At 49.1% G+C, this 27,517-nt stretch overlaps 1 protein-coding gene and 1 long non-coding RNA gene across 5 annotated transcripts; one reads left to right on the top strand and one right to left on the bottom strand.

Moving 5' to 3' along the window:
• The first annotated feature begins 1,260 nt into the window (after window positions 1-1,260).
• RAB7B (RAB7B, member RAS oncogene family) lies at window positions 1,261-27,276 on the top strand. 4 transcript variants are annotated; one of them, XM_038586060.1, is made up of 7 exons: window positions 1,264-1,495; window positions 2,728-2,881; window positions 9,416-9,484; window positions 9,871-9,997; window positions 10,723-10,938; window positions 18,495-18,620; window positions 24,849-27,276. In XM_038586060.1, exons 3-7 carry the CDS (start codon window positions 9,432-9,434, stop codon window positions 24,927-24,929), a joined length of 603 nt encoding a protein of 200 aa, XP_038441988.1. In that variant the 5' UTR covers window positions 1,264-1,495; window positions 2,728-2,881; window positions 9,416-9,431; the 3' UTR covers window positions 24,930-27,276. The 4 variants fall into 4 exon arrangements, with proteins under 4 accessions (XP_038441990.1, XP_038441988.1, XP_038441987.1 ...); XM_038586059.1 differs by lacking the exon at window positions 2,728-2,881 and having other exon boundaries at window positions 1,265-1,495; XM_038586061.1 differs by lacking the exons at window positions 1,264-1,495; window positions 2,728-2,881 and adding an exon at window positions 9,066-9,150.
• LOC119868028 lies at window positions 18,315-22,511 on the bottom strand. Its single transcript, XR_005385601.1, has 3 exons — window positions 22,111-22,511; window positions 20,677-20,808; window positions 18,315-20,210 (listed from the first exon to the last, which is right to left on the bottom strand). It is a non-coding gene; the product is annotated as an uncharacterized LOC119868028 (long non-coding RNA).
• Window positions 27,277-27,517: the final 241 nt, after the last annotated feature.

Here is a 27,517-nt window from a genome sequence, read left to right as displayed (position 1 = left end):
TCAAACATGCCTCCAATGTTCTACAGAGGTCTATCCTCATTTTCTCTCTCTCTCTCTCTCTCTCTCTCTCTCTCAAAAATAAATAAAATCTTAAAAAAAAAAAAGGAACAAATCAGATGTCATAAACCAGGGGTTATCCTAAGGGTGGACTGATGCACCCTTTCCCAAGCAAGCAAGATAGAATATTACGGGCGAATGTTCTCTGGAATAGCATGTCATGGGTAAACGGTCTCTGGAACTTTTCCAGCCAGGTGTCTCCTGCCCAATGCACACTTCAGGGAGGTCATCGTGCCCTCCCTCCAGGCATGGGTGCAAATTGGAACAAGGGCGTGAGCTTCAGCTGGAGCTTTTGTCCCACTGAAAACCCCTTACCAATGCCTGTACCTGGTATGGAGTGTGGCCCATTAGAGGTTCGAGGTGACTGGTCTGCCTTTGGGTAAGTAGAGTCCAGCTGACCAGACAGACACAGACAGAAGCAACGAGGCCAGAGACAGACAGTGAGGATCTTGAGACAAAGGGAGGGAAAAGCCCATCTTGGAAGGATGGAGGGCTGCATCAAATGTACTACAAGCCTTAAGGAGAGCCCTTGGGATCTGGTAACCCATTCTTTGGGCTTGTCTAAACTCACTTTATTCCCCTTTTATCTGCCAACCATAGTTTCTCAGGGCATGGTTCCAGGCAGCTCAAAGGGATACCAAACTGAGCCTCATGCTAACAGTACTGAAAATTACTGTAGTCTCTTAAGTACTTCAGGTGGAGCCACACATCTTCATCTGAGAGCCCAGGGAGAGATGTCAGGACTTGCCTCCCATCTCATAAGACTGGGGTGTGTGCGTGTGTGTGTGTGTGTGTGTGTGTGTGTATGTGCGCGCGCACGCACGGGTGCGGTGAGGGGGTGGCAGTGTCGTATGGTGTATGTACAGTATTAGGGTGAGAACAGGCGTGAGGATCAGAATGTCTTCCTGCTGGGCTGGTGGGGGGACCGAATCTACTGTCCATGTGAATCTAATACTTCGACAAACAAAAGGTCCCCTTCACTGGGTGACTTCTAACAGCCCCAGCAGAAAATTCCTAAAACCAGTCAGAGGCTCTGCATGGTGCTCCCAAACCTGCATGTTGCCTTGCAGACTCGAGCCACACAGTCCCATTCCTTGTCCCCACTCTCCCACCCCCCTCCCAGGGCCAGCATCCCTGTAAACCCCATTCTCATGGGGCCCACCCAGTCGAGTGAGCTCTGAAGCTGAGCTTCCCATTCCACCCCACCCCCTCCACCCACACAGCTGAGCTCACCCAGCCTGCCTCTTTTGCAACTTTCCCAAGTCTGTGCATGAAAGAGAGGAGGAAAACAGAAGGACGTTGCTTGGCATCGACAAACCGTTCTGATCCAAAGCCTTTTTCCTCTGAACGGCCTGAGACCTCTGCTCTAAGAGGAAACCCCCAGACTCAGAGAGCACGCCGCCTGCCCTCATTTGCCGGATGCTAGGCAGCCACAGCTGTAAGTGCCTTGGAAGTTTTTTTCGGTTCTTCTGTCTGTCCCAGAGACCCCAGAGGTACTGAGCTTTGGGGGTGGGAGAGAGGGAGTAGAGGCAAGGAATGCAAGGATGAGGCTTTGAATCTGACAGCTGCAGGGCTCAGATCCAACCTAAAGACCCCCCCATGCCAGAGAAACGTCTAGGGCATGGCAGGGAGCCAGGCAGAGAAGACTTCCCCGCCCAGCCCAGGGAGCTGGGGCCCGGCTCAGGGCTCTGCTCAGGCCATCAGCCTCAGCGGGAGGACATGGCCGGCTGGCTCAGCAGAGAGGGTACAGCCAGCTCCCTGGGTCACCTTGCCACATCGACAGGGCGCCTTCTTGGGTGGAAGCTGTTGGCCAAAGGGTCTCATTGGGGAAGGAGGAACTCCTAGAACAGGAAAGTGTCCCTCTTGTTCTAAATCATAAACATGTCTCCTGGCACGGCTCTCCAATCCTAGGCAAGCAATGAACAGAATTGGACAGATGTGAGTTAGTCTCAGTTTGCCACTAACCAGTTCTCGACTCAGGAATCCAATGAACTATGATGGCATTTTGTAAACAGCTAAGTGCCCTATTAATGCAATTGCTAGGCATTGTGCATTAATGAAAATAATTCATTTGAGCTTGTCAATTGATGTCCCACCACACAAGTCCCATAGAGATAGAAACTTGTCTGTATCCTCAGATCTACACAGTGCTAATGCATAGTAGGCACATAGTACATGTGCTGGGTGAATGGGCAGCTGGATGGACAGATGAATGGATGGATAAATGGAAGGATAACGAGGGGCACCTGGGTGGCCTAGTAGTTGTCTGCCTTTGGAAGGTTACATGGACAGGTAGACAGGTGGGTGAATAGATAACTGGATGAACAGATGAGGATGGATGAATGAATGACTATTGAAGATTTAATATTCGCCTCATGAGCCAGGCTCTATGGAGGGATAGAGAAGTGGGAGGAGTGTCCTGTCCTCTGAGCACTGATAGTCTACTTAAGGAGACAGGACTAATACTTCCAAAGAACTTCAAGAACAAGAGCGAACATGGAGCCTTCTGAAACCAGGGCCCTGGGTGCTCTTCCTGGAGGGAGCAGGTCTGGACCTGCTGGGATTTAGAAGGCGGAAGAGTGAGCATCCCCGCAAGGCTTTGTGCTTTATAGATAGCTTCCTTTCAAAGACAAACTTTGTTCCCATGATTATAAATCCCATTATTTTTAGGGTGGATATATTTGTCATTTTCTAAGACGTGGAGCAGGAAGGGGAGACACTGAAAGCTGGGTATTTAGTAGACCGCCTGCTTCAGCCCTCTCATCTGCCCCTGCTCACTGGCCTCCTGATCAGCAGAAAGAACACTTCACCCAACACCACTGAGGTGGGAAATGGTACCTGGGTCCTGGTTGGGGCCAGTGGGGTAGGGAGAGAAGGGGAGTGGGGAGGGGAAAGCAGAGCAGATCCAAAAGTTCTTATAAGACTGGCCCTACGCCCTAAGGCTGTGGGGGGGAGGAGGCATCAACTCAGTCTCTCTTACTCCCCAGGGACTGAGCTATACAGTAGCTTTGGTGGGTGGGCAGGGCTCCAGGCTTAGAAGGACTGCCAGGGAGAGGGGACTTAGTCACATGCCATGGAGAGTGAGTGGCCTGTTAATTCTGCTCTGGGTGGACCTGCACTGGCTGAAGGTAGGGCCCTGCCTTCCAAGCCTGCTTTTCTCTGTTATTTAACAGTAGAAGGTGATGACTCAGTCTAGCCTCTAGGACGATGCCCTAGTTCGAAGCCTCTGAGGTAGCTGAGTGGGAGGAGGCTTGAAAGGACAGCTATTGCCAAATTCCAGCCAAGGGCTGAGGCCAGAGGACATAGGAAAGGACTTCAGCCACCATTTGAAATCTGCATATGCCTCCTTGTTAGCCCAGCCAGTGTCTACCTCCCTGCCACCTTTCCTCACCAGTGACACTGTCCCGATCACCCTCTTGTTGCTGCTAGTTATCCTGGGTCCAAGGATCAGGCTATTTTAAATAGCAAGCTCAGCAAATTCTGCCCTTCTGAGCATGGGGTAGGGGATCTGCAGGAGCAGGATACTTTAAGGGCACATCCAGGGGAAGGGGATTGGGGGAGGGGGTGGAGAGGGAACTCAGAGTCAAGGCCAAAGTGAGTCACAAGGGTGTGGAAAAGAAAAGACAGTAAACTTCAGAAGGCCTGGCATGTGGCAGAAGAATTGAGCCTGTTTTATGTGGCCCCAGGAGAAATCCACCGCTAGAGGAGGGAAGAAACTCTGTGGGGACAGGTCTAGCTCCATCTTTCTATGAATGGGGTCGAGATGGCTCAAGCACTGGGTGGGGGATTGGACTGGATCATCTTGGAGGTTCCTCCTACAGTGTGCTGGAGCAGGCTCCATACCAGTAGATTTAAATCAGACATGGTGGGAGCGTCTACACCACAGAAAGTGGTCGGTACCACAAATCAGGTCCTTGCCCCCCCCCCCCCCCCCACGCAATTGTTAACCATTTATCTGGGTTTTCCCCGACTGGGGGAACCTGTTGTCCTATAAGAAATGACACATGTTACCCTGCAGAATAAGCCACAGCCATGACAATGTCTGTTTTACCCATGAGAGAACAAACTTACTAAGGTCAGGCAATCCACCCAAGGTCATGAATATATGGAGGCACGATAGAACTCTGACTCCAAACCTTATGATCAGTCCCCTGCTACTAGGTCACCTCCCTCTCCTGCCCCAGACGCAAAGTGATTTGTCTTGTCAGGAAGTCACACTCAGATGACTTTGGGCTGCCACTCGTCCCTGTGTTCTTTTTAAAGAAATTTTGAGGTTTTACGTTTGATATTATTTAATTAGAGTAACAACTGAGCCTCATGTAACAAATTTTAGAACAAGACATATGTAAAATAAAACAATAGCTCCTAGCTTCTAGTTTACCTTTCGCTGCCTCCTATTAATCATTTAGTGTGTATCTCTCCACAGCTTCCTGTGTCTACAGGGCAAGCACAAACATAATATTAAGTGTATGGTCAACACATGGGAGGTTTTTATACAATCAAGATTATGTCATACAAAATGTTCAGGGATGTTCTTTTTCACTTCAATTGTTACCATATTTTTCTTCCTCATTACTTCACTCTTTTTAAAATTGTCAGTATTCCAAACTCTGAACAGATTATAATTTATGCAGAGAATCTCTGATGGATGGATACTAGGTCACAACAGTGTTCTCCAGCAATCATCTTTATACAAAGGGGTATTTGAACATAGGCGTATTTTCTGTAGGACAAATTCCTAAAATTAGAAGCTAGGGTATTAAATTCTGACATTGTGGGCAGCCCCGGTGGCGCAGTGGTTTAGCGCCGCCTGCAGCCTGGGGTGTGATCCTGGAGGCCCGGGATTGAGTCCCACATCCGGCTTCCTGCATGGGGCCTGCTTCTCCCTCTGCCTGTGTCTCTGCCTCTCTCCTCGCTCTCCCTGAATGAATAAATAAATAAATCTTTAAAAAAAAATTCTGATATTGTCAAATTTCCCTCCAAAAAAGGCCATGCTATTCATAGCGTTTCAGTGATATGCAACAGTACTTCCCCTATAAATTTGCCGACACTTAATGATACCACCAATCTTTTTAATTTTTGCCACTCTCTAGAGAGAGAAAAAAAGATATTTTTCAATTTTGTATATCTCTAAAAATTACTAAGTTTCAGTATCCTTTCAAAGCTTACTACTTATCATTCATAAGACTTCTGTTGGTTACTTACTCATATTCCTTCCCACTTTTATGTTGTATATTATCTTCTGCTATTTGTACAGCGCTTCCCAGGTAGTGGATATTGACTCTCTGTTATATGTACACACTGTCTGCCTCCCCTGCTCTCACCCCAAATTCCCCTTCGTAAGCACACAAGCTCCACTGAAGGTTTCAAATCCATACCACCCAACACCCGAGCCTTGCTGACAGGGGCACCAAGTGGCAGGTATGTGATCCTTGTTCTAGTTTTATGGAAGACAGTAGAATAAGCAGGTAAGAGTATGGTCTGTGGAGTTGGGCCTGGATTCAAATCCCAGCTCCCAAACCAGGCCCTACCTATAGGCTGTGCTTTTATTTTTTTTTAGGCTGTGCTTTTAGAGAAAATCTACTTCACATCTCTAAACATCTGTTTCTTCAGTGGTGAAATAAAGACCAGTAGTGTCAGCCCCCACAGGTTCCTTCCCTGTGTTAATAATAGTCATAAAAGAGCTAATATTTTTTGAACCTTTAATTTGGGCTAGCAAATGTATTATAATAATGTATTATACATATTATAATGTATTCATTCATTTAACCTCAAAATGATGTACAAATTCACAAAGTCCTCTGCATAGTGCCTGGCGAACTATAGTGTGAGGCCTAGATAACTCCAGCATGGCAGCGTGGCTCTATCATGGTGCGTGAACACACTCCCTTCCAAGTAAACATGCCAAGTCTTGACGCTGGTGGTTAATCCTCTTACAACAGCTCTTGTTCCGAAGACCCATTCCCTCGGCTCCCATTTGTACCTCTTGTCACTTTGGCTGCTTTTCTCTCCATCTCCTCCAACTCTGCTAGGGTTTTGTTGGGGCTCACCAAACCTGAGTCCAGTGCCCCAGATCCTATGCACACAGATTCTATTGGTCCAGACTCAGGAGATCAGGAGGCTGCATGGCAGAGCAGCCTTCTCTGGCCTCCAATTCAAACCCTGGTTCACTTACTATCTGTATGGCCTTGGATGAGATATGAGTGACTTAGCTTCTCTGAGTCTCAGGTACTCAACTCATAGGATAATTGGGAGGATTCCCTAGGTTCTAAGAGAATACAAAGTTGCCTCTGGGGTGGCCTGGGGGGCTAGTTCCTTTCCCACTTGTCCCTGCCTCCCTTTGGTACCGACTCCCTTTCCAAGGCACTTCATTAACTTTTGAGGCTAAGTTAACATGTTGTATCAAAGGCTTTAAGGAAGAACACACCATGGCTCCCACTCCTCTTCTGGGGTTGTAACTGATGCTTGGAGACGTGGTGCCTTTCAGAAACTTCTGAACCATTTCTCCCTTGGGTGGTTTCCCTGTGGGCAGTGTTACCCGTTTCAAAATGCCAGCCCTGGCTAATACACCTTGAATTATCTTCCTCTGCTTGCTTGGAGCACAGGGAATGTTTGCTGAATGAAAGAATGAATCAATGGACAGTATCCTTGGTCTGATCCTCATGACCCGTCTTAAAACTTGGTTCTTCTGGGGCTCCTGGGTGGCTCAGTGGTTGAGCATCTGCCTTTGGCTCAGGTCATGGGATAAAGTTCCACATTGGGCTCCCCACAGGGAGCCTGCTTCTCTCTCTGCCTATATCTCTGCCTCTTTCTGTGTGTCTCTCATGAATAGATAAATAAAATCTTTAAAAAAACAAAACAAAACCCTTCCTTCTTCTCCCGGCTTTCTTTCTTTCTTTCTTTTTAAATATTTATTTATTTATTTATTTACTCATGAGAGACACAGAGAGAGAGAGGCAGAGACACAGGTAGAGGGAGAAGCAGGCTCCATGCAGGGAGGTGGATGCGGGATTTCTCCAGAATCGCGCCCTGGGCTGAAAGCGGTGCTAAACCACTGAGCCACCTGGGCTGCCCATTCTCCCAGCTCTCTTATCTCCATACCTTTAGCCTCACCCTTCCTTGAAGCAAACCATCCACCTTCTCCATTCACTGTTCCCAGGGTTTTGTTTACTATGTCCCCTCCCTCTGAAATATCACCCCCTAACCACAAATCTTGTTTCTTCAGGGCCCAGTTGGATTGCTCGCTTCTTTCCCTGCCCCCAAGCCCCCATAGCGCTCTCTCTGTGCCTCTGTTGGGATGCTTTACAGTTTCTCTCTGGTGTAATCACTCAGCCCTGAGCTTTCTCCCATGATGACTCCCTGGTAGGATTTCCGATTTGTTCCATCTTTATGCTCGTCCCTGCATCTACTGCAGGGCTTTGCAATGCAAGAGATAGGTAGGTATTTTTGGAATGACTGTCATGCATCACCAAGAAGACCTGTTGCCCACCATGCCAATCCAGCCCTCCTAGGTTATGGCAGAAGGTCCAGTGACACCAACTCAAGCTCCTGAGACAAGCAGCTCTGAGCAGAGCCTCAAACCACCCCTGGGCCATGACGTGGCTCATGGAGAGGCACAAACAGCCCTAGCTAGGCCTCTGAGGACTTTTGATTTCACTTTGTGCTAACTAGGCACCCTCAGGCAAGCCTCTTGTGGCCAGTGAGTTACAGCTCCAGTAGATAAAGCATATTTCAACCAGAAGGGACCTTGAGTCAATTGGGGCCCAACTTTTTCATTTTCTAGTCGGAAAGCCAAGGCTCAGAAAGGGGAAGTAATTGGCCCAATGCCCTACAGTGCCAAAGTGAGAGAACTAGAACCAAGATCTCAGGACATCCAATTTAGAGCTCTTTCCAAGTACCAGGGGAAAGTCAAGCTGGCTCTTTTGAACACCTCAGCCAGGCAGAGTCAGATCAAGGTTTTCTCAGTATGCCTACCTAGTACATCCAAGGATAGAAGATTCAGGAGTTGAGAATTGTATATACATATGTGTGCATGTAAGAGTAGAACCCAAAGAGCCAGTTAAGCAAGCCCTCTGTGACAGTTTTGTTTTAGCTTGTTAAAAAATAAAAATAATTAATATGTATATGTATATATAAAATGCACACATGAACATATGTGTATTTCTCTCATAGGAGCAATTCCTGTTTGATATGTTTGTTATTTTAAAAATGAAACATACTAAAAAGCACAGAAAACATGATAAATTGTGTAATCTCCTACCACCCAGAATTAACCACTTAAATTTGTTGTATATTTCGCTCTTAACCTTTTTGTATGCAAGTAGGAACTCATGTTCATATCTGGGGTGGTATCATATACACAGTTTAGTGTCTTCTGTCTTTCATTAAGACCCTATAAGGGGCACCTGGGTGGCTCAGTCAGTTAAGCGTCCACATTTGGCTCAGGTCATGATCCCTGAATCCTAGGATCAAGCCCTGAGCAGAGAGCCTGCTTTTCCCTCTCCCTCTGCCCCTCCCCCTGCTCATACTCTCTCTATATATAATAATAAATAAGATCCTTAAAAAAATCTTTAGAGCCTATGGCATAAGCATTTTCCCACATTAAAATAATATTCTCGAAAATTCCATGCTAATAGTTCATTGCATGCCATGATTTATTAAACCACTTCTTTGTTATTAGATATTTATAAATAATACTAAAAAAGAACATTCTTGAACAAAAATCTTTGCCTTCATTTCAGATTATTTCCTTAGGACAAATTCCTAGAAGTGGAAGGCAGGAACATTTTTAAGGTTGTCAATACTTGCTGCCAAGTGGCTTTCCAGAAACATGTACCAATTATACCCACCACCAGCTGCATTGGAGAAGAGCCTTTTGATTCTGTGATTGCAGCAACACCTCGAGCTGGGGGAGGGGCACTGTCCCATCCAAAGCCTCTCTCTCTGGCAGTCCTGACAATGGACCCCTTGTCCTGCCCCCATCCCCTCTTCCCACACCGCCTTCCATCCCTGGCTCCAGGCTTGACTGTCCTCAAGGCCTCTGTTCAGTCCAGTCCGGTCTTCTTGGCGCTCCAGGCTGCCTCCAAGAGCAGGGTTGGTAAAGCTGAAGGGTGAGAGATGTGCCTGTCCTGTGAGGCTATCACACTTCCAGCCTTGGGGAGGTCCCAAGAGGAAGTTGCAGGGGTAGGGGTGGGTTAGGGTTGCTGATTATCCTTCTCTTTTGGAGAACAACCCCACCTGAGTCCTGGGCCCAGAGCAGGGATCTGCACATCAAGGAAGGGAAGGTAGAGGCCAGCTTCAACAACGATGGCTGCAAGGGACTCTGGGCAGCATGCAAATGACATCCATTTCCCTACAGGCTCTGAAGCCCCTCCATGAATCCCAGGAAGAAGGTGGACCTGAAGCTCATCATCATTGGAGCCCTGGGGTAAGCCAAAATCAACTCAGGGTGTGGGGGTTGGGAAGCAGCCCTTACCCAAGGGCAGGGAGACCTCCTGAATATTTCTTACCTACCATGGGTTCCTTTCTGATTCAGCATAGCACCAGGGAGGCCATCCCACCCCAAGGAAGAGAACTCAAATGGGCAAAAGAGCCTGAGAGTAGGGCCACTTGGTTTCTGGTTTATTTGGATGGGTCTGTACTTTTAGAGTCCATTTCCTAAACCCTTCTGCTCACTGGAGTCCTTGGACTGAAAATGTCAGAAATTCAGAATCTTGGAGAGATGGCAACAAGAGGGGCAAGGCAAGATTCTGAGAATGGTATAGGTGTGTGTATGTATGTGTTGTTCACACATGTCTGGGGTTTTTTCCTCAGCGTAGGAAAGACCTCCCTCCTCCACCAATATGTGCACAAGACATTTTATGAGGACTACCAGACCACACTGGGGGCCAGCATTCTCTCCAAAATTATCATACTGGATGACACAACTTTGAAGCTACAGGTGAGCAGCCCTGCCTTTCCCTCTTCAGCATGCATACCTGAAAATCATCCCACATCCCCTAGATAGCCACTCACATAGCCGTGTGCACAAGGAGCTACAAAGGTTTAGAACAGCTGAGTTCAACAAACTTCAACTCATGAACCGGATGTGGTCCACCACCTGTTTTTATAAGTAACATTTTATTGGAACCCAGCCATGTCCACTGTTAGTTATGGTCTATGGCTGCTTTCACACTACAACAGCAGAATTGAGTAGTTGCAACAGATAGTATGGTCTGCAAAGCCTAAAATATTTACTATGTGTCCCTTTAAGAAAAAAAATTGCTGATCCCTGGTCTGGGGGGAGAAAAAAAAGGACAAATCCAGGGGTTGGGAGGCCCCTACTCCCTAGCCTCAGGTTCACTGGAAATTTTGGTAAGTGGCCTTAAACAAGTCACTCCCAAGGCCCAAATCTGTCAGATAAGAATAACTGTGCCTGTCCTGATGACCCAGGAGAAAAATGAGAACTCAGATGTGAAAGCATTCTTGGGATGCTAACGGATAGTGCAAAGATGCTATACATGGGTGACAGGGTTAAGATGCCCGTGTGTAAAAGGACCACAAGCACCTGTTCCAGGGCTGTCTGCTTCCTACCCAGAAAAGGAAAGTTTGACATCAAATAACCCAGTTGGGCCTACCTCCAGGCCCTCATCACAGCCCTATGTGGCGGCTACTCTTTCCTTCCAGATCTGGGACACAGGCGGACAGGAGAGGTTCCGCTCCATGGTGTCCACATTCTACAAAGGCTCCGATGGGTGCATCCTTGCTTTTGATGTCACTGACCTAGAGTCTTTTGAAGCACTGGATACCTGGAGGGGTGATGTTCTGGCCAAAACGATTCCAATGGAAACATCCTACCCCATGGTGGTGCTGGGAAACAAGATCGATCTCGCAGACCGGCAGGTACCATCCATATTTCATTCATTCACCAAACATTGTGTGAGCATCTAGTACATGCCAGGCCCTGTGGTAGGTCCCACACATGTAGAACTGAATCAGACATAGTCCTTACCTTAAGAATCTTGACGTCTCCTAGTGGGTATGGATACTTTAAACAATGATTATGATAAATACAATGATAGAGATATACCTTGGATATTTAGGAACCACCGTGAAAGGGCGTTTACTCAAGCCCAGAATATAGAAAGGGCTTCTAGGAGAGGTAGGTTCCAGTCTGAAGAAACAGCATGAGCAAAGGCAAGAAATAGCACGATGCGAGCTGAGAAGTGAAAGCAATTTTGTTTAGAAACAGGGAATGGAAGAATTAAAGCATCAGAGGTAAGCAGGTGGAATTTGAATTAACATCTAGAACAGTATTTCTACCCAGGGTCAGACAGGGAATTGCAGTTATAAATTCTTGAATCTATAAATTTTCTGGGAAAGTAGTCAAATATATTTTTATTAGCATAAGAGTATTCCAGATCATCTGGCTAACCGCAGGACACTTGGTCTGCTCCATGGCTACAACGACCGCATTTATGTAGGTGTTTACTGCTATAGTGGAATTGATTAGAGCTCTTTCCTTATTGCTTACTAAAGAGTAAATAATAGAGGTAGACTTAATTTGTAAAAGATACTCTTGTGCCAAGTGAAGTTTAAATGACACCAAAAAGAGCCATTTGAACAAGGTTTTCAAATAGAGAAAAGAAATGAAGAACTGCCATCATATTTGAGCTATGTTTTCACACTAGTTCAAATGGAGAAAAGGAAAGAACCGAGGCATTTTTAAAATGATGGATAAAAAAATAAAATAAAAAAAAATAAAATGATGGATAGATGCATGGATGGATGGGTGGACAGACAGACAGATGGACAGGTTGGATGGATGGATGGATGCATGTATGCATGGATGGATGATGGTGCTTCCAATGAAGCTACCACCATCATTAAGAAGAGCCTTTAGATGTGCTTGAGATTTTTAGGTGACTTTAGATGTGCTGAGTTTAAGGAACTTGTAGTACAACTAATTACAGATGACCATGGGCTGTGGAACATACAAGAATAAAACTTCAAAGGTGATGCTTGTGCTGGAAACAGAAATCTAGGCATCATCAATTCTATGGTCACTTCAGGTCGCAAATTTAGCGTCAATTCTCTAACATCCAGTCTCAGATAATAATCAAAGTCCTAAGTTCATTAAAGGGCAAGGTATCTCCCTTTCATTTTCCCACTATAGGTGAGACACTGTGGTCTAGGCGGGGGAGGAATGGTCCTTTGCCTCTTGTTGCTAACTTTATGTGTCCACACTTTTTGCCATTCTCCGGGTAATTCTGGTTTCAAACTCTGTCAGAAATGAAGCAAGAAGAGGGAGAAGAAGTCAGGTTAGCAGGAAAATCCTGTTTGATGGGTACTGTCACAAGATAGTTTGTATTCTCTGGCCCCAGCAGCTGTTTCAAGTGGTCTCTCCCATGGGTCACCTTTGGGTCCTTAAGAAGCCTTCACTGAGAGCATTTAACTGTACCTCCTAAGACGAGTGTCTCACATTTTCCTCCTCTGTCTCCTCATCTCCTGATTTTTCATCCTCCACCCAACTGGGGGCACCACATCCTGTAGGCAGTCTTCCTAATGGGGTTTACAACAGCTCCAGGCTGGCTAGCTCTCTCTGTAGAGCCACCTCCTTCACAAGGCTCACCCACAAATCCTGCCTCCCTGTAGGAGCAAGCACAATTCGTTCACACAGAGTCTGTTCTCTATCTGCCCTGTTGCCTTTTGCCTTAGCTCCCTTGGGTGCATGTCAGGCACCTGTCCACTGTATCCACCGAACTCCAGGGGTCGTATGTTAAGCTTTTCAAGTGGCCTCCTAGGGATCCCTGGGTGGCGCAGCGGTTTGGCGCCTGCCTTTGGCCCAGGGCGCGATCCTGGAGACCAGGGATTGAATCCCACGTCGGGCTCCCGGTCCATGGAGCCTGCTTCTCCCTCTGCCTCTGTCTCTGCCTCTCTCTCTCTCTCTCTCTCTCTCTCTCTCTCTCTGTGACTATCATGAATAAATAAAAAAAAAAAATTCAAGTGGCCTCCTAGAAGCCTTCTTTTAGCTAGAGGTGAGCTTTACCTAGTCTCCCTCTTGCGAGAAGGGAAGATGTATACCCAAAACACAACTCTCTCCAAAGAAATCCTTTCTAATCTTCCTTTCAATCTTTTTATATCCATGTTGTGGGTTTTAGAGTCACCTAACAATTTCTGGGTCATGAAGCTTTGGAAACATGTGAGATCCCAGGGTGATCTGTCTCCCAACCTACTTTATATCTGACATCTATCAGATTGCAGCACCTTTACAGAAACTTCCATTTTAACATCCTGTTTCATGAGTCTGTAGGTCATAGGATGGGAAGTTGAGAGAGTCCAAGGCTGAGAGTCTGATTTTTTCTCACTGAAATCAGAGGCACCATCTTCTGTTGAGCAGGAGGAGGAAGGGAACCAAGTAGAAGTCTCAGGAATCGTGGTGAAGCTTTGCCAGTTATTTTGGAGAAAGTCAAGGACAAAGATTAGAACTAGTGGGTGACACTAGGGGCTCAGTGAAAAAAAAGAGACCAGGAATTAGAGCTGGCATCTGGGCTGGGTTTTTCTCCAGCAGCCACTTGTGGGTTGAGAGCCAGGAATGAGGGACCTGGGACTCAGGTGTTTCCAGACAAGAACAGCTGCAGAGTTGAAGTGTGGGGACCCTGACAAGCCACCAAGGAAAGAGAGACGAGGGGAGGTGTGAAGGAGCAGGCAGCTCCAGTGTCCAAGGTGGAAGGGATGAGGCAGAAGGAAGTTGAGAGGAAGGAGACTGTGTCACAGAATGGGAGGCCAGATTCAATATTTGATGGAGGTCCTGGTCAGGCCCCAGGAAGAAAAGGCTGAAGTGGAGAGAAGATGCGTTCTGTTGGAGGCACAGGAATCGGGAGGCTGCTCTGAGAGATGGGGGCGGAGGGGCCAGGATGGAAACAGGAAGGATGGAAAGAGCAGGCGATGCCTGGGAGGGGTGGAGGGGTCCATCCAGGCCTTAGGAGAGGAGACTTGCTCTGCGGAGAGAGGAAGAAGAGAGATTTGGAAGAGGCGGAGAGGCCCCAGGCAAGGCCACCCCATCCCTGGGACCTGTGGCTGCGGGTAGGGAGATGGGCCCCTGCCCAGGCCCGCAGGGGGCACGGGGAGCCTAGGAAAAGCTGGGGCTCCGCCGAGACAGGGAGGTGAGAGCGGCCCGGGGGAGGGGGGGCAAGGGGAGCCCATCTCCCCACAGGCAGGCCCGGGGAGGGGCCCGTGGGGCAGGCAGAGTGGGCGGGAGTGGGGAGGAGGAACAGGGAGCCCGAAGAGGCGAGGCTGCGGGGCGCTGCCCCAGGGTCCCCGGTCCCAGCCCAGGGGTTGGGGAGCAGCGGAGGCAGCTGAGAGACCTGCTCTGCCCCCCACCCCCCACCCAGGCAGCCTCCTCCCGGCTCTCCCGCAGGCTCCAGCGACCTCGGCGACCTCCCGGGGGCCAGGGAGTCCCACACAGACCTCCGAGGGGCCTGGGGAGCACGGGGCGAGCCTCCTCCTACATGGAAGCCTCCCTCTTACTTTCTCCAAGGGATGGGCTGAGACAACATAGGAGTTTTTCTCACTTAATAAAAAGGAAATTACTGTTTAAAACTTTATGGCTAGAGTTAGGATGAGGAAAAAGTCTGGAGGTGGTTGGGAGTGATACCGATCCACACCCAAGGACGGGACTGTGCCCAATGCCACTGAACTGTGCGCTTAAGTATAGGTAAAATGGTACCTCTTATGTTTATGTATATGTTACCACAATAAAACAAAATACGTATGTATGCATGCATTATATATATATGGATAAATATATCACATGATTGATTTTTTTGATTGCTGACTTTTTAAAAAAAATCCCTATTCTTTCTATAGAAGGAAATAGTGGAAAAATATTAGTTTGATAGAAAGAACAGCTCTGCTAGCACCCATTCTACAAAGAATTCATTCACAAGAATGTGAATTCTTTGCTTTATGCTCAGGTAGGCAATTTCTGACTCATCACTGATCCATAACGTGGGAATTGTATTTTCTGAAAATATCCTCTGTTATTTTTGGTAGTGCTCTAAGATGTATGTGACACACTCATTTTGATTTTAATTTTATACAATTGGTCCTTTAAAATGAATATGAGCTGGAAAGGCATCATATGTAAAATTATGCAAACCGAGCTAGTTTTGTCAAATGTTTGGCCTCTAAGAAGTAATCAAAATTATAACAGAAGGAAAATGTTAATAGTATATACATACTGCCAACCAAAAGCAAAAGTAACCAAAGTAATGCTTTCAAAACTTCCTTATTTCCCAAGTCCCCACATACTACACTCTGAGTTGATTTCCACAGTCAGAGCCTAAATGATAAAGAACTATTATTTTATAAATAAATAAAAGACAAGGCAATTTAAACAATCATGAAACTGTAACAAGAACTGGAAGTGGATAGTGAAAGGCGCTGGCTGGGTGGCTTTCTTCCCAGGCAGGCCGGTTGAGGTGGAGTGGGGAGGAGGAGGGGTACAAAAAAAAGTTAATTTGCAACATAATCTCAACTGACAATTTGAAGTGTGTATTTAACCACTTCGTATAAACGCTACAGAGAAAGATCAAGGGCAAATGAGATAAAACGTCTGTCACAACCAGGCACCAGACAGGTCCTGTCACTGTCCAGTGGGAGAGAAGGGAGCCGAGACCAGCAGGTTGCTGCTGCAGGCTTGTCTTCCCAGCTCTGTTGCTGGGTTCCTTGGTCACTAATGGGGCTTCTGCTTCTCACGCCATGAAATATAAAGAATATCTCTACATCCTGGAGAAGCAGAGGCCTTGACTTCTTTTCACTTGACTTCAGTTTTTACTGCAACTCCTGCATGTCGCTGCTCTTTTCAGTCAAATGCTCATCACCTGGTGGGGGCAGAGGGATGGGGGTGGATAGAAAAAGGAAAGCACTATAGGAAGTGTAAGTCTGGTCCTTACACTTGAGGACTTTTTTTTGTTTTAAGATTTTATTTATTTACTCATTAGAGACACACAGAGACGTAGAGGGAGAAGCAGGCTCCCTGTGAGGAGACTGGTGTGGAACTCGATCCCAGGACCCTGGGATCACGACCTGAGCCAAAGACAGATGCTCAACCACTGAGCCACCCAGATGCCCCACACTTAAAGATTTTTGAAAGATAGGAAGCCCTTTGCATTTCTAAGGCACCACCCAGGTACAATGTGTTAGTTTCTAATGCTTATTTATTTGTGGTTACTGGTAAGGACAAGACAAATCACCAGCCACCCTTGACCCTTCCTCCAAAGAGTTTAGAATGTTCCTGAACTGTGAGGCTTCTTGGTTGCTCACCAGGCCTTGGGCATCTGAGCTCCACGAAAGGAAGCTGTCCTGGACAGTTCCTGGGCCCTTCCCATATAGGCAAGAGGGTCTAGGAGATCAGAGGCCAAGACCAAAGCCTGGGGTCCCCCCAAAAAAGCCTGGGCATGCAGTGTGGAGGTGTCTGCTAGCCCCCCAAAGGACAGGCTGCTTAGCTGACCCCAGGCTGCACCCTCTAGTCTCAAGTGGAGAGCCTCCCAATGCCGCCGCAATGCTGGTGTCAGCAGAGGCATTGGGGGAAACAGCTGTGACCCCCTGGTATTGCCGTCACTCTTGAGACCAGGGAAGCAGGAACCAAAGAGACAAGGGCCAGTGATGCTTCCTTTAATCCTTTAATCCAGATGAGACAGTCATTCCTAGAACCTGCAAGAGTGAGGGAGGCAGTCTCTGATAACCGCCCCCCCCCCCCCCGCCCGGCCCCGGCCACTCTGTCTTCTGGGAGAGAAACAGTGTCCTTTCTCCGTGATAAAAACCCCGGCTCCCTTAAGTAAAACGAAATCATGGTTATAAAGTACCAAGCACAGCAAATGTTCAATATGGAGCCATTTCCTCCTCCCTGAATTAATTAATTAGGCATTAAATTAAATGGCTCCAATTGTCTTTGGAAGTAACTCACCGGGCTGCCAGGCACTTTCCAAACCAACATGCTCAAACTCTGATCTGCCGTTTGCAGTGAGATAGAGATGTCCTCATTCCACCTGTACCTAGTGGCCCATGGTGCCAGGCCAAGAGCTGAGCTCAAGGAGCTGATGGTCTAGTGGGAGAGGCAGAAGGGACACAGTCCTCCTGCGGTGCCCTGAAGAGGGCAGCTCCGATGCCACCAGGCCCTGAGCTGTGCTCCGTTCAGCTCTGCATTCTTTTTTTTTTTTTTTTTTTTAAAGACTATTTATTTATTCGTGAGAGACACAGAGAGAGGCAGAGGCACAGGAAGAGAGAGAAGCAGGCTCCTCGCAGGGAGCCCGATGCGGGACTCGATTCTGGGACCCCAGGATCACACCCTGGGCTGAAGGCAGATGCTCAACCGCTGAGCCTCCCAGGGATCCCCAGCTCCGCCTTCTCAGCTGTGTGATCTGAGGCAGGTCGCTAAACCCCTCTGAGCCTCGGTGTTCTTATCTATAAAGTGGAGCTAATAAGACCCCCCCCACGGGGTCTTTGGCAGGACTGCTTGAGCTAATACGACAAGCTATCTACCATGGTATCGGTCCCCTAGAAGTAGCTCATCAACAGTTCCCAGGACTCTGCCCTGGGGAAAAAGGGTTAGCAAGGACCTGAGTCGCTGCTCAGCAACAGAGCTCCCGGGCCCAGGCCCTAGCCGGCTCTGGGGACAGAAGTCCTCCACCCCTGCTCGTGGCCATCATGTTCATCTCCTTTTGGGGGGACTGATGAAGACGCCAATGGCAGAGGGGCACCTAATGTGGGCCTTAGGAAAGCAGCATAGTTCAGCGGGCTCTAATTCTGCCAAGTTGTGTTCAAGTCCGCTCAACCCCACACTCTGAGCACAGTCCTCAGCTTCCCCATTTGGAAAATGGAGCTAACAATAAGCAGCTCGGAGATTTATGTTTTTTATTTTTTAATTTTTATTTATTTATGATAGTCACAGAGAGAGAGAGAGGCAGAGACATAGGCAGAGGGAGAAGCAGGCTCCAGGCACCCGGAGCCCGACGTGGGATTCGATCCCAGGTCTCCAGGATCACGCCCTGGGCCAAAGGCAGGTGCCAAACCACTGCGCCACCCAGGGATCCCTCGGAGATTTATGTTAAGAAAGAATGTGTGGGGATGCCTGGGTAGCCCAGCGGTTTAGCACCACCTTTGGCCCAGGGCCTGATCCTGGAGACCCGGGATCGAGTCCCACATCGGGCTCCCTGCAAGGAGCCTGCTTCTCCCTCTGCCTGTGTCTCTGCCTCTCTCTCTTTCTCTATCTCTCATGAATATATAAATAAAATCTTAAAAAAAAAAAAAACAAGAAAGAAAGAATGTGTGTAACACATGGAAGGTTCTTGATAAATGGGAGTACTGGTGGGGATGGTGGGAGGTGACAGTGGGCAATATGATGAGGGTGGGGATGGTAGCAGCAATGATTCAGGGACAGTCTTCCTTTCATTCAGGTGCCTCAGGAGGTAGCTCAAGGCTGGTGTAAAGAGAAGGATATTCCCTACTTTGAAGTCAGTGCCAAGAACGACATCAATGTGGTACAAGCCTTTGAGATGCTGGCCAGTCGGGCTCTGTCCAGGGTGAGTGACTATGGTGGCAGCACCTGCCAGGGCCTGTCTCCGGGGATGGGAAGCTCAGGAGCTTCCAGAGAAGAACACACTGGGCACAGACAGGGGTGTGGGTAGGACAGGATTGTTCATTGTCTTAATCAGTTCCTAAGTGGGCCCAGCAGTACCCCGACTCTGACCCCAGGGTCCCGGAAGTATAAAGCTACCTTGGAGTACATAGCTGGTGGCCTCACGGTCTGGCTGATTCTAAAACATACAGTTTCTGCACCTCACCTCTGGACATTCTCATGTAGTAGGGGTCTGAGAAATGATGATCTAGTTCAATCCGGACTGGTAGGAGAGAAGCTCCACAGTGCCACGCATTTGTCCAGGTGGGAGATCAAGCCTGCGGGGGTTGCTGACACCCTCCTGTCAAACATATGTGTGGACTCCCCGTGGTTAGTGTGTCGTCTGTGCTGGGCAGTGTGCAGGGCTCAGGGCCCCTTGCCCTCCTGAGACAGTCTGATAGGCCCACATGTGGTCACAGTCCAGGTGTAAGGTGGGGAAGGATTCAGTGGGGGGCCCCAGAAGGGGGCACACAACCCAACTGTGAGGGAGGAGAGAGGGGAAGAGGGGAAGGTCAGTGAAGGCTGCCCGGAAGCAGGAGCAGGGTTTTCATCCTTTTCTGATAGGGAGTCTAGAAACTCAGAAGAGGGTTCATGAGTGATTAGCACAGGGAAGGGATCAGCTTGGCTCATCATTCTGCCACATTTAATCAGGGTGGGCTTCCCAGAAGAGGGGAGAAGCTCATTGTGGCAGTGACTTTGAATTGAGGAAAGGGGCATTGGGAGGTCGAGGGTTCCTCTATGGGGAAGTGCCTGCCCTCATCCTGGTGACCAGCTTCCCGGCCTGGTGCTGCCAGCTGCCCTGGAGAGAAGCCCTCCCACCAGGGAGGGGGCGGGGAGAAGCCCCAAGCGTGCCATCCACACATCTCAGAGCCTTCATCTCACGGTGTGCCCCCACAGACTATTTTTACGCTTCCCCTCCGGCCGCTGTCTCGTGTTAGGGGGAAGCTGGGGGTGTCCGTCTGTAGCACATGATCAAGGGGTGTGGCTTAAATGACACAGCCTGCAACGTTGGCTCTTAAGCCACAGATGGCCCTGCTCACGTCATTCCCCAGAAAGCTGAGGAATGTTATTTGACCTTGTATGGTGATGTGGGTTAAACGATCCTCCACAAACACGGTATAGTCATTGCCAAATGCTTAGTCACGGGGAAGCCTCACCAGCCCAGAGCCAGTGTCTGCATGTGGTCAGCATCCATCCTTTCTGAAGAAGGAGTGTCTTTCACTCTTAAAGTTACATCTTCCTTGCTGCGCCAACTTTCTGAAGCTTTTCTGCTGGTTTTGTCATCGTTGTTGTTGTTTTAATATCTGACTTGGCAAAAGAATAGCTTAGCAATGGCAGGTCTGGTGTCAATGGTGGAAATCTACTGATGAGAAGTTTGCAAGTCACAGGTAGGGTGTCCACAGTCATACAGGCCTGCATTTGAATCCTGCCCTCGTGCTTTCAAGTGGACTCCTGGGCAAAATGTTGTGACTCCTCTGAGTCTCGGTTTCCTCATCTGTAAAATGGAAATAATGCAATCCCATAAGCATTTATTGAGTTGTCAGGCTAGGGCTGGAGATACGGCCCTTGGTGACTCTAAGGTCAGGTAGAGAAGGAAGGACATTCACAAACAAGCTGTCATAGAGGTAAGTGCCCCAGACGGAGCAAGGTCAAGGCAGGGAGATGACTCAGTCGTGGCTGGTGGTGAGGGTGGGTGAGGATGCTACCCAGAGAAGTGGCATGTGACCTGGGTGTTGAAAGACAATCCGCAGTTTGCAGGTGGACATGGGAGGAGGGAGGGTGGGCGCAGGATTAGGACAGAGAGAAGGGCATGGCCAGAGGCCCGGGCACCAATCCATGGGCTCATGTAAGGAACCAGCTGTGGGTCCATCTGTAGAAGGAAAGGCGGCATGAAGAGAAGCAGGGGTGTAGGGTGAGTGAGGGAGCCCACAAGGTCAACAGCGCAGATCATGAGCACCTACCAGGACTTGGACTTCATGCTGCAGGTGCATGTTGTCCAGAAGGTGCTGCTGGACCCGAGGCACACGGGGGCTCACCAGGCACCTTGACGCCCCACAGGGCATGCCTTTTACTCAGAAACTTGAAGGAGAAATCTTTTCACATAAAACAAAACAAACATAATTACTAGAGCATAGGATGTAAAATTCTCACAGATTTTTAAAGCGAAACTAGAGTATGCACATCTCTATTTTAAAGTCAGACAAGTTTTCAAACACATTTTCTACAAAGGCCTTTCCTTGCTTCCCAGGGAGGTAGTCAGAATGTTTGAGAAGGAGATGTGAGGGTGGCAATGGGAGGGAAGCCTCAGGCTGGGGTGAGAGGAGCTGGGGCTCCAAAGCCCAGTAGATCTGAGTTTAAATCTTGGCTCAACCTCTTGCTCACTGTGTGTCTTAAAGCAACTCATGCAGCCTCCCTAAGCCACCACTTCCCTCTCTTTAAAGTACAAATAAAAGTATCTTCCTACTGGGGTTGTTGCAAGGGCCGAATAAAGCAACTCACCATACAGAGAAGGCATTAAACAAAAGATAACTTTTTAAAGAATTTTATTTAAATTCAATTTGCAACATACAGTATAACACCCAGTGCTCATCTCGTCATGTGCCCTCCTTAGTGCCCATCCCCTAGTTACCCCATCCCCCACCCACCTCCCCTTCTGGAACCCTGTTTTAAAACAGGAGCTATGTATAAGGGTTTCCGGCAGGGAGTTGCCCGCTTCATGGGGGATGAGCCCAAGGGGTGGTTGAGAAGATACTGCAGTGGTCCAAGCAGGACAGAATGGAAATGCCAGGACAGGGTGGATTAAACACTCAGGAGAGAGAACCTTAGGGGTTGATGACGGTCAAATGTAGGAAAGAAGGAATCAGGAGCTGTTTAGGTCAATGACTGGGTTCCCAGCTTGGCGATCAGAGGCATGATTGAGTAGAATGCTAGGGACCCAGCCACAGAAGAGAGGAGAAAGCAGGGGCATCACAAGAGGAGAGGGCAATGCAGTCCATCGGGGCACATGACATTCATGATTCCTCGAAACGTCCGAGTTGTGCATGAACGCTGGTTGGAAAGAGTGATTTGTGAGTTCAGCACCAGAATAGGTACTCCGCCAGCATTTCAGTAGGAAAGATGTAGGATACTTAGTTATTCCAAACTATGACTAAGAATGCCGTCATGGTCAGAGAAGGGACACCACCTGCTTAAGGGGATTTGGGACGAAGAGATTTTGCTCTTGCCAAGTTGGCACTACCATCCCTGCTGGGACTGGTCAGGCCTGAGCCCCGTGACCTGCCTTGACGCATGGAGGCCCGGTTCCTTTGAAGCTAACTGGAGACAGACATGAGGGCCATGCCCAGGAGGGGAGCAGGCTGGCTGGCTAGCAGGTAAGCTTGGTGAAACTATACGACCTTTTTGAGGTCCTCCAGATGCAGGATGGAAAGGTAGGGCCACTGAGGTGACCAGGCTGGAAGGGACAGACCGGCACAGTCACATCTCTTAGGTGCATTAAGGTACGTGCATGAGGATTCAGTGTGACTTTACAGCTCAATTCGCACGTTGCCGTTGCTGAAGGGACAGGGGCCCAGAGAAAAGAATTACGCAGGAGACGTAACTGTGTCCTTCTGGTTACTTGAAAGTTTGGTGTGAGCGAGATGATGCTATTATGAGCTGAAATGATGTCACAAATGGGAAGCACTCCGGTGACTTGGACCTGTGGAGGTGTGACTATTATTGGGTGAAGAAAGCTGGTGTGAAGACCTCAGGCTTTGCCAAGGCAACAAATGAGGAAGTTTCTCAAACCTTCCGGAGAGACAGCATTCCATTTGAATCTAGAATAAAATGCAAGGGAGCTTGGAAAGCCCAGCAGCTCCTCGGGGCATTCTAAATCTCCTTCCTGAAGGCTGGCATTGTAGACAGTGGCACAGGTTTCTGTTCATGAGGGCCTCTAGGGTCCCAGCTGGGTCTCAGGTGGACATGAGGGTGGGACACGCTCGGGGGGGGGGGGGGGGGTAAAGAATCCATAGGCCCTGCTTCCTGGGTCCAAAGGTCCGATTAGGAAAGTTCCAGACCCCAGGGAGGCACCCAGAAAATACCGAACAATAAGAGAATCCTTCTAAATCCTTCCAGGGAGAGATGGATCGCTCAGTGTAAAGGGGAACTTAGCCAGTGAGGCTCCACTCTTCCTCACTGGGAGGTTTAGAAATGTCAGAATTTTACCTACTTTCGCTCCATGGAGGGAGAGGGCCCCGCACACAGCAGAAGGGGCTAGCTGGAGGACTGGACGTGTCCGGGGCTGCAGAGGCTGGAGCCGACACGCCAGGCCTGGGCAGTGCTGGGGATAAAGAGCCACTCGGCCCTATTTTCTCTTCTCAGATACCTTGGGTGGGACTCCACTCTCTCAGGGTGAGAGCTAGGGAAGCCCTGGGGTGCCCCGGGTTGAGTTTGTCAGCAATGGGCTTGGATCCTCCCCAGCAGAGGAGGAGATCCATCTGGAGTGTGGGGACATCTCCAGAGAGACAGAGCATTGGCCGAGCATACACTGTCCCCCTCTCCCCCCCATACTAATCATTCCTGTTAAAATAATAGTTATTATTTTATATATATAAATTCTAATAACTCTAAATAATTTGGCTAGGGCTGCTTAAGGCCCATCACCCAGGCTAAGATACTGGGGCTCTCAAAAAACAAACTAGATGGCAAAGAGCTTTATCCAAGCCCAGTATCACGAACTCCGCATGGCAGGCTAGATGACCACTCAGTCTGGGGGTGGCAGTGAGTCATGGGACATGGGAAGACTGTCTCATGTATCTCGGGAGCCACCATCATCAGAATGAAGCAAGTGGGGCCTGACACCATCCCTTGGGACCCAGGGCCATCGCCTGAAGGGCCGTGACATTCCCCAGTGGTGGAGGGTGCTGCTCAGGTCCACACCCAGGTAGTGAGAGGCACTCACACGCACACACACAATACAGTTGTGCGGGGCATGGATGTCTGAGCCTGGTGACTGGTGAAAGCCTGGCAGAGTAAAGAGATGGGGTCCCTCTAGGAAGAGACCCTTTAATGTGGTATATGTACAATGGAATATTCCTCAGCCATCAGAAAGGACAGATACCCACCATTCACTTCGACGTGGATGGAACTGGAGGGCATTATGCTGAGTGAAATAAGTCAATCGGAGAAGGACAAGCATCGTATGGTTTCACTCATATGGTATGTGGAATATAAGAAATAGAGAAAGGGATTATAAGGGAAGGAGGGGAAACTGAGTGAGGAAAAATTAGGGGAGGAAGACAAACCATGAGAGACTCCTAACTCTGGGAAATGAACAAAGGGTTACAGAAGGGGAGGTGGGTGAGGGGATGGGGTGATTGGGTGATGGGCACTAAAGAGGGCAGGTGATGTAATGAGCACTGGCTGTTACACTATATATTGGTAAATCAAATTTAAATAAATTTTTTTTTAAAGAAGAAGGCTTTTAGCCCTAGAATTCATCTCCTGGAGGAAGGGCCTGCTTGCCCCTCACCCTGCCCTCACCCCTGAGCCAAGCAAGGGGTGGGTCCTGGGAGGGAAGTTGTCAGCTGGATGGGGAGAGGCTTTCTCTGGGTGTTGTTGGGACACAAGTGTTTGGGAGAGTGGGCAGAGAAGCAAATAGACCCAGTGGAAACGCCGAGTCTACTTTAGGGAGGACAGAGGCTGTGGGAAGGGTTGAGGATTGACTGGGTTTCTCTAGGTGCCAAGGTGGTGAGTAGGGGAGGCTAGGGGGTGGACATGCCAAGAGAAGGTGGGGGTGTGGAGGGTGTTTGTGGGGAGAGGCCTCCAGCAGAAATAAGGGGTGGGTTGTCCTCATCTCTGCCTGAGGTCAAATGTCACCTCCATTACTCCCTCTGGAGAATGGAAGGCTATGGGACCAAGGCCACCCCCACTGGTCCAGGCTCCTGGGAAGAAGCTGGAGGGGGTGGTGAGGAAAGAAGAGGGTGGGGAAGACAAGTGCCCACGCCCCCATCCCACCCCCCGGGCCTCAGCTTCCTAACAGGGCAATAGGGAAGGAATAAAAAGCCTGACCACCAGCAGCCAGTAAGCAACAGAAAGAAGGTAAGGCTCTTTGCCTTTCAGGATGTCAACTCTGATTTCTTTTTCCCTTCCCCAGTATCAAAGCATCTTGGAGAATTACCTCACAGACTCCATCAAGCTCTCACCAGAAGACCAGTCCAGGAGTCGGTGTTGCTAATCATCCAGACTCCCGCCCTGATGCTCCGACGAAGCCCCTGGGGCCTGGGCATCCAGGCCCCCACCAGCCCCCTGCCCACTCAAGCTCAGCCCAAGCAGCCGAGGCTCTGCAGCCAGAGCCCTTGATCCCCTCGCATCTGCGCTGGGTCCAGACCAGAGTACAGCCCCTGCCTCAGGCTGAGCCCAGTGAGGATGGGGCTGGGCCCCCAGAGCCCCTGCCTGAACCCAGAGTGTCACAGCCGAATCTTGGCCCTGGAGGAGTCACAGTCCCCTCACTGGCTCCAGCCTTCCTGCTCCCCCCGCCCCCAAACACACTCCTGCTCCAGAATGCACATCTCACAGGCAGACAGGCCGGAGTCTGGACTCTGGAGTCCTACTGTCCTCTCCTGTGTACAGGTGGGCCTTCCTTGCCCATGCCAACACACACCTGCAAAGCCACAGCACAGCTGGGACAAGGGCACAGCTCAGGCCTATCTTGGTGACTAGGCCAGGAAGTGAGGGCCTAGGTCTCATGTGAGGGCCTGCCTCAACCCCTGGTGGCCTCTCTTCAGGCCTGGAACACTGCTCTGCTCCCTCCAGGACATAGGAAAATGCCCAGGAAAAGGCACCAAGGACCGGTTCATTCATCTCTGCTAGACACTCAGACAACTCCTCTAAATCTCTCTGAGCCTTGGCTTGCTCGTCTGTCAAATGGGGGTGGTGCGTGCCCTGCCCACATCAGACTCTATGATTCTGAGGACCAGAAGCTCCGCTTAAGTCTCAGTTGCTCTTGTTGATACGCATTTATTTATTCCTTCAGCAAGTATGGTTGAGGATCTACTCTGTACCATGCATTGAGGTCCGGGGACAAATGAAACCAACAAGGACCTGCTCTCCTGGACCTGACATTCTGATAAGGGAGAGAAGCAGTACACACAGAATTTAAACAGATATTTTCCAAGAGTAGATAAGTGCTTGAACAAAGCAAGCAAGGTATTGGAATAGAAAAGGACAGGAACTGAGGTTGGTGCTATTTCAGACAAAATGGTCCTGGAGGGCTTCCCTGAGGAGGTATCCTTCGGCCCAGGACTAGAGAATGAACAGCTGACTGCCACTGGAGACAGAGCATTCCAGGGAGACGGCACAGCAGGAGCCAAGGCCCTGAGGTGAGGACAAGCTTGATGTGTTCCAAGAGCAGCGAAAGGACATTCACTGACCTGAAGACTCAAAGCTGGTGTCCCCAAGACGAGCAAAGGAGACTCCGCCCCCGGGTGGCTCCTTGATCTTCTGGTGATTGGCCTCCAGAGGGCAGCAGTGTCCTTCCCTTGCAGGCTGAGTGGCCAGTGGCCGCTGCAGGACACCTGAAAGCGAGGCTTTTCTCTCTGTGCTCATCCTCAAAGCTTGTTCTCAGGCTGTGGGATTGCTTAAGCCGGTGAGATTCGTGGGGCAGGAGAATACCAATTTCTTAAACCTAGTAAGAAATGGGCAAAAAACTGAAACATTAATGATTCAGGCAAGAAATCCTTATCAGTGACAAATACTAGAATGAGAGACCTGGGAAACTCATGGGCTCCCTGTCCATGCAGACTCTTCTGGCATAGACAGCATGGACAGGGCCCAGCCTGAAGGGGGTGGACGAGATGACCACTCAGAGGCTCCCAGGCCGCATCATGCCCACCATGGAAGTCTCCTGTCTACACAGAGGTATCCTGCCCTGAGCTCCAAGCAGAGCTGGAATGTTAGGGTAGGACTTCTGATGTCATCTGACTCTGAAGATCCTCCCAGAGGTAGGGAATCCTGGGAGGGGAGGGGTCAGCAGGAGAGTTTGGGGAGCCTCATCTCCCCCACCCAGCTGTGGAGGAAGGACAGGCTTGTCCTGGGCAGCGGCATGGATCTGGCATATGAGCAGGTGGCGGGGAGCAAGCCACTGTCTCTGTGTCCATGGAGTGGCATTCTGCATGTCACACAGGCTCTCCTGGGAGTTCGTCAGACTGTGGATGGGATGTGTGGTGTCAGGTGTGTATCTACAGCAGCTCGTGCACCGCAGTGGACATATGAATGTTTCTAAGTGCATGCAACAAATAATAAATGTGTCCTTCTTTATTTTTTTCCTTTTTGGTATTTTGTTATTAGGTTTAAAAAGCAAACAGAGGCACCTGGGTGGCTCAGTCAGTGAACTGTCAGCCTTTAGCTCAGGTCATAATCCTGGGGTCCTGGGATGGAGCCCCACGTTATGCTCCTGGCTTAGCAGACAACCTGCTTCTCCTTCTCCCTCTGCCTGCAGCTCCTCCTGGCTTGTACACTCTCTCTCTCTCTCAAATAAATAAATGAAATCTTTAAAAAAAAACAATAAAATAAAGCAAAAAACAGACATGTTTCCGTAGTTCGGAATTCAAAAGATACTAAAGAGAAGACAACAAAAAAGTAAAATAGGACTGGCTTACATAACTGACGGGGCCCAGGGCAAAAATGAAAATGTCCCGTCACTTGTTAAAAAATGATTAAAAACTTCAAGACAGTGACAAAGGATCTTTAAACCGAGCACGCGGTCCTTGGAGAGTAGGTTACACACACCCGAAGCTGTCTCTGAGGAGGCAACTATGTTGTCAG

The sequence above is a fragment of the Canis lupus genome, chromosome 38, assembly GCF_011100685.1.
Source record: "Canis lupus familiaris isolate Mischka breed German Shepherd chromosome 38, alternate assembly UU_Cfam_GSD_1.0, whole genome shotgun sequence".
Classification (NCBI taxonomy): Eukaryota; Metazoa; Chordata; class Mammalia; order Carnivora; family Canidae; genus Canis; species Canis lupus.
Note: the sequence above shows the minus strand (reverse complement) of the source record. Positions and strands in the feature narration are given on the sequence as shown.